The sequence below is a fragment of the Aethina tumida genome, chromosome 1 (assembly GCF_024364675.1).
Source record: "Aethina tumida isolate Nest 87 chromosome 1, icAetTumi1.1, whole genome shotgun sequence".
NCBI classification, from domain to species: domain Eukaryota; kingdom Metazoa; phylum Arthropoda; class Insecta; order Coleoptera; family Nitidulidae; genus Aethina; species Aethina tumida.
The window spans coordinates 44,371,765-44,388,594 of NC_065435.1; the positions used below are offsets into that span (position 1 = coordinate 44,371,765).

Genomic DNA, 16,830 nt, shown 5'->3' on the forward strand with positions numbered 1-16,830 from the left:
ACATCCAGCAAGGAATTGATGCTTTTGTGGAGGTATTGATGCAGTAAATTATTGAAAACAAAGGTGAAAACTGGTGCCTCAACAACTGGTACTTTTGATGGATTCATATGTACAGTAAATTGTTTATTACCATTTAATGGAAATTATCAGATTTATTTGGAAGGTGAAGACTGGTACCTTCACAGCACTACTACAACAAGCTCTTTGTCTTTAGTTTTGTTTTATTTCTTACTAAAATGCAGAAATTTATTAGATTAACTTTGAAGGCTAAAACTGATATCTCCTCAGACCTTGTTTATTGCCATTTAGTGGAAATTATCAGATTTATTTTGAATGTGAAAACTGGTACCTCTAGAGGTTTATTATTACTAAAATTCAACAAGCTTCTTTGTTAAAAACTGGTACTTTTGGTGCAGACAAAGAAACAGAAATTTATTAGATTAATTTTGAAGGCAAAAAGTGATACTTCCTCAGACCTGGAATGACAAATATCTAGCGAAAACTGATGCTTTTAATGGAAATATTGGTACAGTAAATTTCATTTTGAAGGTGAAAACTGGCACTTCCATAGGTCTTTAATTGTAACTAGTTTCTTCGTTAGAAACTGATGTTTTAGAGTAAAAATTCAGTTATAATCTCAAGCCTTTGGTTGAAACAATAATACCCCAAAACAGACATTGTTTTGCTACCTACCACTTCGAAGAAACATATAAGATTTATTTTGAAAGGGAAAGCTGGTACTTCCTCCATTCTTGTACGGCGACCTTCCATATCAAATACTGACCGTTTTAGTGGATACAACTATGCACCAAAATGCCCTTGTTTTACTTCTTACCAACAACTTCGTGGAAATCCATAGTATTTATTTTGTAGTACCCTTCCACGAAAACTCGAAAGACGCAAATTTCCTCGTCCCATCAAAGATCCGTGAATGACTCCACGGCCTACTATATATACTGGTTTCGCCGGATGAATGGTGCAAAAGTACTCCAAAAAAAAAAAAGAGCCGAGAAAAAACAACTAAAACTACAATTTACGACGAAACAGTTCCGGGCCGAATTCATTGAGCGCATTGGATCCGAGGGTCGTGGCAGTGATCCGGTGATTTATGAGGGGTAAAAAGTGTCCGTTGTAAGCGATCAGAGGACGTCTGTGTCGAGTGGCGACAAAAAGTCGTAGGCGCCGGCGTTTAGGATGCGACCCAGACAGTGACCAGTCCTCTCTTTATGTTGGGAAGGATTACTGCATCCAGCTGATCTTCGTCAAAAACTTCGGATGTGCTCAGACGATTGTTTGTTTATGGATGCGGTGGTCAATGCCGAATATTGTTTGGACGACAAGTTGCGACCGAAAACCACCGGCGAACGTTTCCACCAACAATTGTCGTTTGAGTAATCAGTTTTTAATTATTTGTTGTTCGATTTAACGTTCGATAGCGACGAAATGGAAGGTGGTACTACCAAAAATAAATTTCCTAGAACTGTTTACAAAGGCGTGCGTTTTGTTTACGAATTTTAATACGAATTGTTATTTGAAATTAACACATTGTATTACACAAATACCCTCTATAAAATCTAATAAATTACGGTTTTCCAGAAGTCTAAAAATAGATAATTTATGTTGCAAGTTGTATGTCTTAATAAATAATTCTGTATTTTACACCTAAAATTAATTTAACGGCAACATTACACTAATGTTTTAATTAATTTTTACATTTCTGAAAATTAAGTGCAACCTTACTGAAATAACTAATTTTTGCTTGTTACTTCTGATTATCATTTTTTTAATAATATATCCTGATAAAAATAATGACAACAACAGTGCTAAGTTAATTTATTTTCTATTCAATATCGATTACCTAATCTTTTGTTTTCTAACTAATAAGTCAGCTAATTGTTCGTGTCTTGGCGTAAAAAACTATTTATGATAGTGAATAAATGGGTATACCCATAAAAATAAATATTTAACTAAATTAGAAGTACAAAGGTTGATATTTTCTTCTGTGATTATAGTTACTTAATTAAATATATTTTATTTTTTTATAAAAACATTATTAACTTAATTTTGCAAATCTTTTTCTTATAGTTTTCTTTTTATAAAAAAAGGCTTACAACTATTCTTTAATTCTTGTTTCTTCTATTTTTTTCATAAACTCGTTCATTTTTAAAACAATGAAACCATTTTTATTAATTTTTAAACTAGAAGAATCAGTTTTATTTCTTGTAAATATTCGTTTGATGTTGTTTCTTCTATTTTTTCATAAACGCATCCACTTTTAAAACTATGTAAAATTGGAAAAAATACTTAAAATCATTCATAAAAACTTCTTGCTTTCAGCTTATGAATATATGAAGCTTTATTACTTCCATTTTCAAGGATTTCTTAACTTTTTAACCAGAAGAATTAGTCTTGTTTCTTGTAAATATCCTTTTGAACTTGATTCTTTTATTTCTTCATACACTCTTCTGTCTTCTTAATTTCTAAAACTGTCTATATCAAATGAAGCTTTATTTCTTCTATTTTCAATGATTTTTAACTTCTTAAATTAGAAGAATCAGTCTCATTTCATGTAATTGTTCTTGTTCCTTCTATTTTTTCATAAACTCATCCACATTCAAAATAATTTAAACTGGAAAAAAGACTTAAAATCTTTCACACAAACTTTTTGCTTTCGGTCTTCCTAATTCTCAAAACTATTTTTTGCAAATGAAACTTTATTACTTCTATTTTCAAAGATTTCTCAACTTTTTGAATCAGAAGAATCAATGTTATTTTTTGTAAATATTCTTTTGTTCTTGTTTCTTTTATTTCTTCATAAACTCGTTCATTTTTAAAACAATTTAAAATAGGAAAGAAATACTTAAAATCTTTCATACAAACTTTTACAAATGAAGCTTTATTACTTCTGTTTTCAAACTTTTTGAATCAGAAGAGTCAGTCTTATTTCTTGGAAATATTCTTTTATTTTTGTTTTTTCTATTTCCTCATTCTCATCTGCTTTTAAAACAATATATGTAAAACTGTAATTTTCTTCCTAATTTTTGAAATTACTTTTTTTAGATGTAATATCTCAAAAATAAGTCAAAAGTTTAATACACAAATTTCACTTCATATTTATGATTCACAGTAATTAATAAGAAAATTTTTATGTTATTTTTATTCAATTATAAATGAATATTTTTTATTAGTAGTTTAGTAGTTTCAAATAAAAAAAAGTTTCGAAATAAACATGTACTTTTGTTGAATCAAATTAAATTAATTAAAAAATTTCAAAAATCTGGAACAATATTATAGAAAAAAAATTATATTTCCGAATGAATGATGACAATATAGATGTCATCATGTACAATAAATTAAGACACTTTCATGGTTGGTTTACTTCTATTTAAGTAGCCAATAATCCGATGGGCGTGAACTTCCTGTTTCCCCAAAGGGCAAAAAAAAAAATCGCATAACTCCTCCGGTGACAACTAATGACAGGTTCGTCTGAACAAACAACAGGCCCCGGAGTCAAAACAGTAGATCGCACAGCTAATCCCGTTGAAAAGGTAATAGAGACGTAAAAGTGGCCACTTAAAAAACTATAAATTACAACACGGTCCGTCCGGCCCCGCTCTTTAAAATCATCATCATCTGTTTTGACAGTTTACGCCCGGTTTTTGGTCTCGTCTACCCTCCAGTCAGTCAGTTAGTAGTTTTCCTACGCGAGAGGGATCTCGGAAGTGTCTCAGCGGGTGATTGTTTCGCTGACGCCTTCACGCTGCCAGAAATACTGACCTGGGCCCCGATAACAACGATTGTTTTGTTTGTTGGCCTGTCGCAGGTTGTAATTCCATTCGATTTTTCAAGCAAACACTTGACAATTTCTGTTGTTTACCCCTCGTTTCCGCCAAAAGTCAAAATAACGTTTTGGTACGGTTCAATAATTTATTCGTGGAATTAGCAAGAGCTCGTGCACATTTCTAAGATATTCATTCATTAAAGGCACATAAAATAGATCTAGATAGTATTGTTTTTATTTTAAAGGCCGGCGGTGACAAAAAGAGTTAAATTGCCGAGATAAAAGATCCTGTCACAATAGCGCTAAGTAGTTGGAAAGCATTGCTTGGGAAACGTATCGTTTCTTTTCTTCGTGTTTTATTTATTTATTTTTTTTTTTTTGTGTGGCAGTACTCCACCAACCCGACCGGGAACGGACACGGCTACCCGGCCAACCAAGTGCGGTGGAGTGATTTTAATAATTTACAATTGTGTATGCAAATGTGTAGTGGTCACGGGTGCGATAAGGACCGTGGCTCGGGCTGTTTGGAGACCGCGCCAGTCGTAATCATTCAGATTGAACAAGTCGATAAGACGCGACCGCGGACGGACAGACATACACACACGCTCCAACGGTTCTCTTGATTATTTTACATACTTGCCTTTTTGACGGTTTGGCCGTGCTGCGTCTCTTCGGATCTACGCGGCCAAGATCGAAAACGAAAGTTTTTTGGGGGTTGACGGGTGCACGTGCTATGGGCATCTTCGCATCGGTCGAACAAGACGTGTGGGTAACGAGGGAGAACTTGAAAAAGCTTTGAATCTTTTCAGTAAACTCTTTGACTACAGATTATTTCTTTCTTCCATTTTTCATTAACTTTGAATAAACTTAAGAATTTTCTTAAAGGACAAAAAGTTATAAAACTTCATTTCTGTAGCTGTGATCTTGTTTATTACTTCTGTTTTCAAAACCCAGTTAAAGGAGTAAATTTTTGTCAACTATATTGTTGGTTCTACAACTAATGAACTAATACTTTTTGAACTTAATGGGACAAGTAAACTGTGTACCTATCTAAGATTAAATCTACTATTTATTAACTTTTTAAACTTGATAAGAAAAAAACTCTCTTGTTTCATGGAACCACCCACTTTTAAGATCATGGAGAAAAATTTAAAATAATTTACACAAACTTCAAAATTCTAAGTAACATCTTTTGCAACTGTAGCCTTATTATTTTTATTTTCAATGATTTTTCATTTTTTTAGACACTTCAATTTTAATATCATATTGTCTCTCTTAGAAAAAAAAGTGAAATGGTACTTAAATTTGGATTTTAATCTGACAATTAATGAGGTAAAGAAAAAATCTTAAAACTTCTCCTCTGTGACTTAAATCTTCATATCAAACTAGACTAGACAAGAATAAAGAATCAGTTTTATTTTCTCTATTTTTTTAACCCATGTTTAAATCAAGTAAAATCATTCATAGCCATCATTCCAACTTTCAGTCTTAATATTTAATTAGTTCTCAAAACTGACTCTTATAATTTAAGACCTATTCTCATTTTTTTTTAAGATTTTATTAACCCTCTTTAAAAAATATGTTAGATAAGAATCAAAAAATCAATCTTGTTTCTTGTAATTATCATTTAGATCCGGTTTTTATTTAATTCTTTCATTAATACATCTATTTTTAAAAACTTGGGTAAAACTTCAATAAGTTTTAATAAAGTCTAAGTAAGAAGTTTCTAAAACTTTTTACTTTTATTTTTAATGATATTTCAACTTCCTGAAACATATATTGGATCTTATTGTAGTTATAGAACTAAAAAAATAAAAAAATTTATCTTGATAATGGCATATTAATATTATTTTTAATGATTTTTTTAACTTTTTGTGCTAAAGGAATCAGACTTTTTTCTTGTAATTATTCTTTTGATCTTGTTTCTTTTATTTTTTGCTTTCAATCTTCCCAAAACTATTCCGATGAATTACTTCTATTTTCAATGAGTTTTAAACTATATATTCTTTTGATCTCCTTTCTTAGATTTTTTTCATAAACTTATCCAATTTTAAAACAATGTAAAATTGTTAAAACTTTATGCTTTCAATCTTTCTAAAATGTTTAAACTAGAGGAATCAGTCTTATTTCTTGTAACTATTCTTTTGATCTTGTTTCTTCTATTTATTCATAAACTCATCTACTTTTAAAACAATGTAAAATTGGAAAAACGACCTAAAACCTTTCATAAAAACTTTCTTTCTGCTTTCAGGTTTCCTAATTCCTAAAACTATTTGTTTCTAATAAAGCTTTATTACTTCTATTTTCAATGAGATTTATTTTTTTAAAATTAGAAGAATCCAACTTATTTCTTGTAAATATTCTTTTGTTCTTGTTTCTTCTATTTCTTCATTAATTCGTTCACTTTTAAAACAATGTCAAATAGGAAAAAAATACGTTAAATCTTTCATACAAACTTTCAGTCTTCGTAATTCAAAAAAATATCTTTTACAAATGAAGCTTTATTACTTCTATTTTCAAACCTTTTAACTTTTTGAACCAGAAGAATTAGTCTTATCTCTTGTAAATATTCTTTTCTTTTCTTCTTTCTATTTTCTCACTCTCATCTGCTTTCAAAACAATGTATGTAAAATTGTAAAAGATTTAAAATCCTCCTTTTAGGTTTTCCTAATTTTTAAAATTACTTTTTTTAGATGCAATATCTCAGAAGTCAAAAGTGAATGGACATTTCATGTATTATTTCACTTCATACTTATGATTCACAGTAATTAATAAGAAAATTCTTGTGTTATTTTTATTCAATTATAAATTAATATTTTTTATTAGTAGTTGTATAGTTTTGGAACAATTCTTTTGATCTCTTGACTTCTAATTTCAGTGACTTTTTAAACTTAAATGAACTTGATGAATCAGTCTTATTTCTGGTAACAACTCTTTTGGTTATATTTCTTCGACTTTTTCTATATATACTTTTAAAATAATTTTAAATTAGAGAAAAGATTTAAAATATTCTACCAATTTTTTGCCTTTTGTATCTTCCTAATTCCTAAAACCATATTTTCAATGATTAAATAATAACATAGATAAGAATATAAAGTAATTTTATTTCTTGTAGCCTCAAAATCTTTAACGGAAGATAACTCCATTTGGTAACTACCAAATATATTTTCTTAATTAACGAACGCCATAAAATAAGGCGAATAAGCCGAATAAGCAAATAATCGATTAATTATCAATATCGGTTTTAATTCGAAAACAGTTAAGGCTAATACCTACCTACCTACCTCATCGCCATCATTGCGATCGAAAAACGAAAATAAATAAAAGGCATTTGTATCGTCCGAAACTGGCTTTGAGAAATCGACATTTTTCGATCAGAATTTTATGTCGTCGAGCAAGAAAGCCGACGGACGGGCTGGAGGCAGCGGCGCTCGGCGCACTCACTCCGAAGTATAGCCCCGGGGACTGGTGCAATACCCGTGATGGACCACGCTTTACGTCACCGCTACACGGCTTGCCGGCACCTTTGATCTGATTAGCACACCTATTGCATCCCCGGTCCGTTCCCCGCCACACCCCGCCGCCACTCATTAACGCTTTCCGATTGCCCTGGGGTCCAGCACTGACCCCAAGGACCGGCTATAGTTCTGCACGTTACCATCGGTTTTACATTGTACCTATCTGTGTCACGGATGATTTTCAACAACTGTTTTACTATGTTAGATTGCGTTCGTTTTTATTGGGGCGCACCACTTACTTACTTACTTACTTACTTAAGCTCTTGTCTTGTGGCTTAGGAGGTTGAGGATTTTGGTACGCCGGCCGATAAATAAAACATAACATAAGTTCGGATCTGATGACATGAAAAATTATGTACGTGTTGTGCTACTAGAATGTTTTTTTTTGGAATCGAGTAAGTTTCCAAATTATGCTAATCGTCAGGATCCAATCCGTATATGCAGATGATGCGATTCAAAGTGATTTCTAACAAATATAATTCACGAGGTGTCGCATAAATTTCAACATAATTTAAACGATATTAGCATAGAAATAGTTCAACATCAGATAGTTATCTGGCGATATCAATCTAATCGGCCCGATATCTGACTACCTCTAGCATTTTCGGTGTGAGCATTCCCGGCTCGTCGCATCCACACAATCGCCGTAATTTATTGAATTTTAATTGAATAAATAAATCCGAGCCGCGACCAATTAATTTAAATGCTTATTCAAATTTAATAGCGCCCGAAACAGAGTTTGTAAAATAGAATGGCATTAATTTTCGGGAAAGTGGAACGGCGAGTTCGATGATATCTGGCCATCCAAACAACTAATAAACCTATAAACAAGCAATAGTTGTTTATCAGCGAAAAAATCGGACATCGAAGAGATTTGCAGCCTTTTTCGACTCATTAGCGAATTGGAGGTCGATTGGGACACCAGTATATTCCACTGTTCCAGTCCCAGAACCACCGACGCCGGACCCCGACGTACTTATAATCCGGCGTGTTGCCAAACGGAAACAGCGGTTAAGCGGAGGGAGACCTTCGCACGTACTAATTAACTGGTTGACGGTCGTTAATTGAATGTGCAAGGATCCGCATTGTCGAATTTCGACGACGTGCGTTGAACCTGCGACGCCGCCCCGTCATCTTCTGCGTGTCACGGCGGGATCGGCGAGGAGGAATTCTGCGGCCGAAAACCGCAAGACGCTGTTTTTTCGCAAGTCAAAGTAAATAAATGCCAAGGCGAACCGGACACGGGACGAATTTCACGAGACCACAAGTGGAATACGGCCGCGCCACCGACGAATTGACCACTGATTTGCATGTTGGCTCCAAATGATGGGCTACTACCTGAGAGACTCAGGTCCATATAAATAACTCCAACACGTTGCTAATTGTTTACTTTATCTTAACGTATCATCTCCGAATTGTAGAAATTCCCTCCGTTCCAGCCGATTTTCGGCTCCTTTGCCTTCACATACCACACGTCATCTTATCTTCCACACGGCCATATATTAATGACCGGGAAAACTGTACGCGTATGCGGCGCATTGTCATTCAAATTTACCGTATTTAACGACGAGATTATTGATGGTCTGTAAAATTAGATGTTACATTAATTGACAAATTTAAGACCCGCCATTGTGCGGACGTCTCAATGAGCAGCCACCCAGAAATTTGACAGTTCTGATGCCGCATCGAATCGATCGCGTCATCTTCGCCATAAACTGGAGCAATTAAATCGGGAATCAAAACCAAATGTGTGTTATGGTGTGGTGTTTACCGAAGCCCGCAATTAAGTTGTATATCATAACCGTATCAATTGACGTAACTCCTGTTGGACAACAGACACATAAGAGTGACTATTTGGCGCCAGTGTCTGCAGTGGGATGATGTATTGGGTTGTGCGAAATATTTATTTCAGAAGGCGTGTAAATAATATGAACATGTGTAGGTCAACTATTTCAGGCAATTGTGTTGTAAATCATAATGTGTAACGATGGATTTCTTTAGCGTAAACTTTAATGTCTCTGCTTGTAAATTATTGCCTTCCACTAAACTACAATTTATCATGATGTTTGTTTTTCGTTCAGTTTTAATTGTAATTGAAACTGAAAGTCAAAGTGTCAATCTTGTTTTTTTTTTCTTTTCATTGTATACAGATTTTTGAAATTAGTTTTCCAATCTATTTTAAGGTAAAAAATATATGAAACACATTTTTCAGTAATATTAAAATCATTTTTAAACACCATTTTTTGCTATTTTTGTACTTTGAAATAACATAAAGAAATATTCTTGAAAATGTAATTATTTAATTATTTTAGTCCAAATTGTTTTTTTTTCAGTTTTATTGAAAATGAAAAAAAATAATGTAAAAAAGGATCTAGTTACATGATTTTTAAAATATCCTTTTTCTAACTCAAATTTAAAGTACGTAATTTTACAAAAAAAAAAAAAAAAAAAAAAAAAATATATATAAAAATTTTCAGAAGAATATTGCCATATAATTTTTGAAATATCCTTTTTCTAACCCAAATTTAAAAGTATATAAAATATTTTTTATTTTCATATTTACTGAAAATGACTGACTTTGTTATATAATTTTTAAAATAATTTTTTCCTAGCACAAATTTGAAATAACCAAGTGTTTTTTTTCTCATTTTACTTAAAAAAAAAAAACAAGAATTTTGAAATATAATTTTTTAAATATCCTTCTCTAACCAAAAATTAAGAATATAAGTTTTCAAAAATATTTTGTTATAACATTTTTAATATATACTTTTTCTAATCCTAATTTAAAAGTATCTAAAGTATTTTTTTGTTTTTATATTTACTGAAAATGAAAAAATAAAGATCTTGATATATAATTTTTAAAATATTTGAAATTGAAATATTTTTTTTTCATTTTACTCAAAAAAGCAAATATGTAAAATTTTTCAAAATAATCTTGTAATCACATATAGAGTATATTTTCATTTTTGTAACTAAAATTAATTTTTTTTTTTTTCATTTTACTCAAAAAAGCAAAAAAAAAATTCAAAAGAATTTTGTAGTAAAATTTTTTAAATATCCTTTTGTAACCAAAAATTATGAATATAAAAATTTTCAAAAATATCTTGTAATAAAATTTTTGATATATCCTTTTTCTACCCCTTTATTTCTTATCCAAATTGAAAATCTTATACATTTTTTTTATATTTTAATATGATATAACAACTAATAATTTATTAAAAAATCACCTTTTAAATTGACTTTGAATTAAGAGAGTTTTTAAGAAATAAATATTTGTTGGGGTAACATGCCTTAATTTTTTTTCTTAGCTTAAATATGTATTATTTTAAAGTTTAATATTCAAGTTTATATTTTGAAATAAGGTTTTCTTTACTAAATATCAATTATAAAATATTATATACTAAGATATTTGTAAGCTTAAACAAGAATCGTTTTTAATGAAAGTATGTTGACGGTTTTCTAAAAAAAAAGGTTTGAAATGAACAATAATTATACGAATTTATAATTTAAAATAACAGTTTCTACTTTTCCTAATTATCTAGTAATTAGACACTAAAATATTATGTACAAAAAAGTTGAGAAAGAAATTATTACTTTGAAACTAATTTGAATTTAAATTAACCTATTTATAAAAGTTTTACAACTGTCATTTAGAAATTATCGAAAATATTCAATTGTAAACTGCTAATGTAGTTAAGTAATAAAACCTCACGACAATAAAATTAAAGCAATATTAAAAGCTCATAAACTCAATACAGTTTTAAATTGCATAAAAGGGTTGAATTTTTAATGAAACTTTTAAAATTTTTACATACATTTTATGACAGATTAGTTTGGTCCGAAGCCATATCTATTAAAAAGTGAAATTGCTTTAAAAATCTGCTACGGAAACATTAGTTACAGATTAAAACAATGAGATATGTTTCGTCCTTATCGTGCTTACATTGTTTGACGTTCCGTTCTCGGAACCGCGATAAAACTGAACGAAACGAAAAAAAAAAAAATAAAATAAAATAAATAAAAGAACATGGAAAATGTGTCATGCCGGTAAAAAAAACACAATTTGATAATTAGAATTAGCATCACATGTATAAAACACGACATTAAGTTTTATTCGACCACGTTGTGGCGTGTCCCGGCATAAAATCCACACAATAATCAACATACTGATACATTTGGTTTTTATGGCGTCGTATAAAATGCAAATATCGAACATTAATATGTGGCCGACAAGTCGCGGCACAAACTCACAAATAGTTTTGTTTGTGATTAAAATTTGTCCCGGTCCGGAGTGATCGTAAAAAATGGAAACGGTTCGCCTTGAAGGAGATGAGTGCGGCGGTGGTCCATAGGGGAAAAAGCGGCCAGTTGGCACCCTGGTGCTAATAGGACGGCCGACTGCTACCGGCTACGGAGTTTAGTGTGCCGCTGGTTCCACTTACCTGCCAATTAGCACCCTGCCAACAGTGCCACTGACTTCCACACCTTACACGCTGCTTCTCCTTTTTTTCCTGCCTTTTTCTTCGATTCACTACGCCTTTTTTGTTATTGCGAAACTGTTTTTTTGACATGATAGTCCGTATAAATGTAGGTAGTGTCTGTCTGGTTCAAGTTGAAGAAAATTGGAGTAACTTCAGTATTCCGGTGTTACCCCAATAGCTCAGACACCTTTATTATTATGGTCTTTTTGAAGGTTTGGCCTCTGAATTCTCTTGCTTGAACAAAACTTGAATATTGGCCTGAAAACTAAATGACTAAATGAAGAAGATATCCCACTCCCAGAGTTTCAGGAAAATTTCATCTAATAAGTGAAGAATCATCAGAAAATAACCTTAAGAGTGAAGTTATTACTTCTTGGACTTTGGGAGAAAAATAGTTTGTTGTTGATTTAGGTGAGGAACTAATCCAAGAAGCATTTGAGAATAATATAAGAATGTATGGCTTCTTTAAAGTTAGAATATGATGTATATGTATAATATCAATGATGCAGATGCATTTTCGTTGATTATCCAATGGGTTGAAGACAGTAATGTCTTCATAGAAGGTGTAAGCTTCTGAAGACTCAAAGAAGGCAAACTAAAATAGACATATATTTAAACAAAAAGTAGACTTAGCTAATTACATACAGTGGTGGTCGGTGAAAAATTGTTAATACTGTAATTGTTGGCAATTGGTTCCATTATATCTCTCTTGATATCTCTATACATAAAATGGTTTATTTTACCAATAATTTTCTGTAATGGTTTTATACCATGTCAAGAAAAGGAACCCCAAATCATAATGTTATTTTTGAGCAAACTTTAGTCTTGTTAGTTTTGTTCATTCAGTCGATATCTGATTGTTTTAGTTCACACACTGATATTGTTTGACTCAACAAATACATTTTTCATTTGCCTAGAAAGCAAGAAAGGATTTCTTTTATTGATTCTTCCAAATTGTCTGTCTATAAAAGAAATTGTTTTTTGTCAGGATTTGTGTATTTTCAATTGAATGTGTTATTTCATATTTGTTAATAACGTTATGAACCCTTTTTCTCAAGTATCTTAAGCTTTTACTGACATCATCAATATTTTATCCTTGATTTTTCAAGTTTATTTGTTATTTCCCTTTTCTCTGGAGTGAGTGAGTTTCTTTCTTCTTAATAAAATTAAATAAATGCGACTGAGATTAAATTCTTACTATTAAGAGTATTATTAAATAGTGCCATGTGGTATTTCTTTGGCCAACTAAATTAGGCTAATATATACGATAAAATAAAAAAAAATTGTTTTAAGATGTGTGGCAAAAAAAGCAAAAAAAAACCTTTATAATGTCAAAATATATTTTTAATGCTGACTGGACAAAATTTGAATTAAACCCTTTATCTCAAGGTCAAGAATCCGGATCACACTCCGGAACGATGGCCGCCCGGACTCTCAAAGTTCCATCAGCACATTGTCATTTGTTTCGCTACTGCTGGCCCAAAATCAAGGTGGTTTGGCGTAGTCCGCTTTGATCCCTTGTTCCGAACAATGACGAGCAGTTTTATTTGATTCCAAGCTTAATTGTTAATATGGCAATATAATTAGTTATTTTCGTGGCGAGATATGCCCGGCAACACGCTCACCGTAATTAAAACGTCACTTCACCATAAATAAAGTTCCCCAAGGCGTGTTGCTCAGTCCCGGCCCAAAGTGCGAAATCATTATATGTTCATTATTTAAAAATGCCGCAGAAAGGGTTAATTATATTAATTAGTTAAATACCAATTGCGGAAAATTAACATAGATTGTTCAGGAATCGTGACCCGGAGTGTGGGAACGGCAATAATTAGGTTTTTCACGTCCAAATATGTTCGATACAGGCAACAACAAATCGAGCGTCCTTAAGACTACTTACGAACTTCATAAATTGTCTCGCCTAAGTCCACTTATGATAGACGATGTGGGAACTCCAGTTATTCGTTTCCATCTCATAAATTATTGACCCGACCCTCGAAATTGATTCGGGAGGCTCGTCGGCCCCGGACAAAGTTGCACGTTTAAAAAATGCAGAAGGAAAAAATAGCAACATTTGTATGTTTTTGCAGTAAATATTCGGCTGGCAGTTTAATTTAGTAGGAGCGTTAATCGAAATGATGTAAATATTAGTGGCGGCAACATGTGTTACCATCAATATTTACCCGTCCATTAGCTCTCGCTCTCTGTACGACTGTTTATTTCTGTAACTGGAGCTGTCATCGGGCTAAATGCATCGCATTACCCTACTCTAAACACAACGCGGTGTTTTCGGCTCCGAACAGAGTCACATCAATCATAATGCGGACCGCACTGATATAAACATATAGCCACTAGTCATGTAGTGGACGGCGATAGGAATTTCCGAAAGCATTCCAGTAAAACGGACAATGTTTGCGCAAATTGTGTACCGTAGTATCCACTAGCGCTGCAAAATGACGGGATGACATCGGGCTGCAAAGCTCCGAACGCATAAAAACGGCCGCGGTCGAAGCTCGAACAAACAAAATTATTTAACCGTTCGTTGCGTCACTTAATGGGGATATTTCTTGAACCTTACGGTGTATTGGCGGTTAATTTTTAATCGACTTCAACTCCACTCACCTTGGAATCAATTTAAAAAATAAATGAAGCTTTTCGTGATGAGCAAATTGAGCAAATAATTTTAAATGAGAACACAATTTTTTTGCTTCTGAGCTTTCAAGATTGTTGTACAAATACTTTCATTAAACTTGTAAAGCGGAGTTTTGAATTTATTCGACATTTCTTGTACAAATTTACCTTTATTAATTAACTAAACCATCCAGTTCAGCTAGGTAGGTATGTACTGAACGTCGCCACTTGAAAATATCATTTTTTAAGTATGCTATGGCCTTGCAAATGTCTTAAATCGACTGTAACTTAAGGCATTATTGATATTTTTCCATTTTCAGCATAGTTTAAAATTGCACAACGTCCTATTTCACGTATCATTATTTCTTAATAGTTTTTCTCACATTATATTCGATTTTGTAATAGAAAATTGTGATTTATATCAATACGTTTTGCAGATTTATGGAGCGTAACATAACGATAATAAGTGGAGAATTGGCATTACAATAAATTAACTAGCCTACTTATTTGTTTTATTGATCAAAATTTTTATTACGTTCACCCAACGAACGCGAATCAATTACTAATTGTCGCTTGTTGCAGAAAAATCAAGAAGACTGAGTCACTGCGTGGGATGCGGGGGACAGATCCACGACCAATACATACTTAGGGTAGCACCGGACCTAGAATGGCACGCCGCCTGCCTTAGATGTCAAGAATGCAAAATGTTCTTGGACGAGAACTGCACGTGTTTTGTTAGGGACGGTAAAACGTACTGCAAAAGGGACTATGTAAGGTTAGTACTCATTTTAACTTGGATTCAATTCAGCCATCGATAAGACGATAAAAGTTTTCGGGTTGAAAGACAATGTGATCTGTTGGGACGGTGCCGGTGTTGTTCCATGTCAAAATGCGAGACGTTAGTCGACGAAAATAACATTTGACCCTGCGTGTGTGTGGCGGTGCCGTAATACGAAACTGTTTTCCGCATAGTGGTGCCCCCAATGGTTCTTGTTATAGTTAAAATCCTGCACCTGGCCCACCAACTCGGATGAAACGAAAACACAATCTGTGTGAAATCTCGAATCGCTGCTGCCTGAGTAAATAAATCCGAAACGTGTCAAGTCAACAATTGAAGAACAAATATGAAGTAACCTTCAGGAAAAAAATTATACCGTAATACAATTAATAAGGTTGAAATTTACTGAGTACGTTATTAACTTTTTTTTAATTTTGATGGGTCATTATAGCAGAGGCAGTTCTTGATTTAAAATAACTACTTTCTTATTTTATTTTGAAGTCCACAAAATCTCACAAATTAAATAAAAAATTATGACAGTAATACAAATGTAATTTTATTAGATATTGAAGATTATTGCTGACACTTGATTTTTTTATATTTTTCTCCTTATTTAGAATCTTATTTTTATTATTTTTTGATCAGCACAGGTTAGCAAAATGTAACAAATTAAATAAACAATTGAACATAATAATTTCGGATTATTCACATGTTAAGGGTTGAGAAATATATGGAATAAAACTCACATTAACTATTAGTCGACAAATTACTTAAAAAAACAATTAAATTAAATTAAATAATTAAAATTAATAAGAGGAAATTTTTGTTGGTTATTTTGTTTACATTTGTTGGTACATTTTGTTACATTTATTAAATAATTTTAATCCTTATTTCGAAGCTTTTTTTATAAAATGTAGCAATGTAAGATTAAAAAAGATCTTCCTTATTTTTATATTATTTAGTCTAGAAAAGTTTATAATTTGTAAATAATTTTGAACCTTATATCGAAGGTTCTTTTTTATAAAATGTGAAAACATGAAATTAAAAAAGCTCTTCCATATTTTTATATTATTTAAATCCTCAAAAAGTTTTCAAATTTGTTCATTCACAAATTGTCAGCACGGGTTGATAAAATGTTACAAATTAAATAAAAAATAGTAACATGATAATTTCAGATTACTCACATGTTAAGGGTTTAAAAAAAAATATATGGGGTAAAACTCACATTAAATATTTGTCGACAGTTTGCATAAAATAATAATTTAAATGAAATTAATGTAATGAAGTTTTGTTGGTTATTTTATATTGTTTCAAGGAGTTTATTGCCAAAACTTAAATTTACATTTATTAAATAATTTTAATCCTTATCTCAAAGTTTCTTTTTTATAAAATGTAAAAATGTGAAATTAAAAAGGCTCTTCCTTATTTTTATATTATTTAAAGTCTAAAAAAGTTTATAAATTTGTCCATTCACAATTGACAACACGGATTGATAGTGTTATAAATTAAATAAAAAATAGTAACATAATAATTTTAGATTACTCACATGGTTAAGGGTTAAAAAAAGAAATATATGGGATAAAACTCACATTAAATATTTGTATTTTGTTTCAAGGAGTATAATGCCAAAACTTAAATTTACAT

At 31.6% G+C, this 16,830-nt stretch overlaps 1 protein-coding gene across 3 annotated transcripts in view; it reads left to right on the forward strand.

Moving 5' to 3' along the window:
• LOC109605286 (insulin gene enhancer protein ISL-1) overlaps positions 1-16,830 on the forward strand; it is a 55,194-nt gene that overhangs the window by 22,372 nt on the left and 15,992 nt on the right. For all 3 annotated transcript variants that reach the window (XM_049961585.1, XM_049961583.1, XM_049961584.1), the window contains exon 2: positions 14,991-15,183. In XM_049961585.1, the coding sequence (XP_049817542.1) occupies positions 14,991-15,183 (193 nt within the window). The remainder of the gene's footprint in view (positions 1-14,990; positions 15,184-16,830) is intronic.